This window comes from Calidris pugnax, unplaced genomic scaffold, assembly GCF_001431845.1.
Source record: "Calidris pugnax isolate Ruff unplaced genomic scaffold, ASM143184v1 scaffold447, whole genome shotgun sequence".
In the NCBI taxonomy this organism is placed as follows: domain Eukaryota; kingdom Metazoa; phylum Chordata; class Aves; order Charadriiformes; family Scolopacidae; genus Calidris; species Calidris pugnax.
In genome coordinates this window covers 102,868-104,577 of record NW_015091150.1, presented here as the reverse complement: position 1 = coordinate 104,577, position 1,710 = coordinate 102,868, and the positions used below count along the sequence as shown (strand labels likewise).

General features: G+C 58.2%; 1 protein-coding gene across 1 annotated transcript; it reads right to left on the bottom strand.

Moving 5' to 3' along the window:
- Nucleotides 1-42: 42 nt before the first annotated feature.
- Nucleotides 43-1,704, bottom strand: LOC106898119 (proline-rich proteoglycan 2-like). Its single transcript, XM_014959210.1, has 3 exons — nt 1,691-1,704; nt 706-1,565; nt 43-167 (listed from the first exon to the last, which is right to left on the bottom strand). The coding sequence occupies exons 2-3, from the start codon at nt 1,507-1,509 to the stop codon at nt 75-77; spliced, it is 897 nt and encodes a 298-aa protein (XP_014814696.1). The 5' UTR covers nt 1,510-1,565; nt 1,691-1,704; the 3' UTR covers nt 43-74.
- Between the last annotated feature and the right edge of the window lie 6 nt (nt 1,705-1,710).

The window sequence follows — 1,710 nt, the reverse complement described above, 5'->3', positions numbered from 1 at the left end:
GGTCTTTGAGGGACCTCAAAGTCTTGGGGTTGGTCATCGATGGTCTTTGAGGGACCTCAAAGTCTTGGGGTTGGTCATCGATGGTCTGTGAGGGACCCCAAAGTCTTGGGGTTGGTCATCGATGGTCTTTGAGGGACCTCAAAGTCTTGGGGTTGGTCATTGATGGTCTGTGAGGGACATCAAGGTTGTGGGGTTGGTCATCGATGGGTCTTTGAGGGACATCAACATCATGGGGCTGGGGACTGTCATCAATGGGTCTTTGAGGGCCACCAAGGCTGTGCGGTTGGTCATCGATGGTCTTTAAGGGACATCAACAACATGGGGTTGTGGACCATCATTGATGGGTCTTTGAGGGACCCCAAAGTCTTGGGGTTGGTCATCGAGGGGTCTTTGAAGGACCTCAAAGTCTTGGGGTTGGTCATCGATGGTCTTTGAGGGACATCGAGGTTGTGGGGTTGAGGGACATCGAGATTGTTGGGTTGGGGACCTTCATTGATGGTCTTTGTGGTCTTTGAGGGACACCAAGGTCTTGGGGTTTGAGGGACACCAAAGTCATTGGGATGGGGACGGTCATTGATGGTCTTTGAGGGCCACCAAGGGCTTGGGGGATCTCTGGTCCTTGGGGGACACCAAAGTCTCGGGGTTTGGGGACAGTCATCGATGGTCCTTGGGGACACCAAAGGTTTGGGGCTTGGGGACAATCACCTCTGGTCCCGGGGGTGTCTCCTGCTCCCAAGCTCCGGTGCCAATCTTCTCCTCTCCTCGGGTGACGTCCAGCTCTTGGGGTTTGGGGACAATCATCTCCTGGGCTCCATCCTGCTCCCGAGCTCCGGTGACAATTGTCCCCTGTCCCTTGGGGCCACCCAGGTCCCGGTGTCCGGGGACGATGGTCTCCGATCCTTGGAGAACGTCAACCTCTTGAGGTTTGGGGACAATCGGGGTTGGTTGACCAGGTCCCACCTGCTCCCAAGCGTCACGGCTGATTGTCCCCAGTCCTTGAGGGACATCTGCCTCTTGGGGGTTGGGGACGGTCATCTCCTGTCCTTGAGGGCCACCAGGGTCACAGGGGTTGAGGACAGTCATCTCCTGTCCTTGAGGGCCACCAAGTTCTTGGGGTTTGGGGACAATCGTCTCTGGTCCCTCAGGAGCGTCCGGTTCATGGGGTTTGGGGACAAACATCTCCTGTCCTTGAGGGCCACCAAGGTCACCGGGTTTGGGGACAATCATCTCCGGTCCCCCAGGGCCATCCTTCTCCAATGTTCCAGTGGTGACCATCTCAGGTCCTGGAGGTCCACCTGGTTCTTGGAGACCTGTGGTGACCATCTCAGGTCCTGGAGGTCCACCTTCTTCTTGGAGACCGGTGGTGACCATCTCAGGTCCTCGAGGGCCACCTTCTTCTTGGAGACACTTGGTGACCATCTCAGGTCCTGGAGGGCCACCTGGTTCTTGGGGATCGGTGGTGACCATCTCAGGTCCTCGAGGGCCACCAACATCAAGGGCCACCTCCATTTCGCCACCACGGGATGTCCCCAAGGTTCTCCGGCCAGGTTGAGGTCCCCCAGGACCTGCAAGAAGGTGACCCCCCACCCATCCTTGAAGGAGGTGGGGGAGGGGAGGAGAGGACAACCCGTGTCCCCAACCCCCCCCACCGCCACCCCCTCCCCTTGGTGTCCCCTTTGGTGTCACCCACCGGTGGCTTCTCGGTTCCTG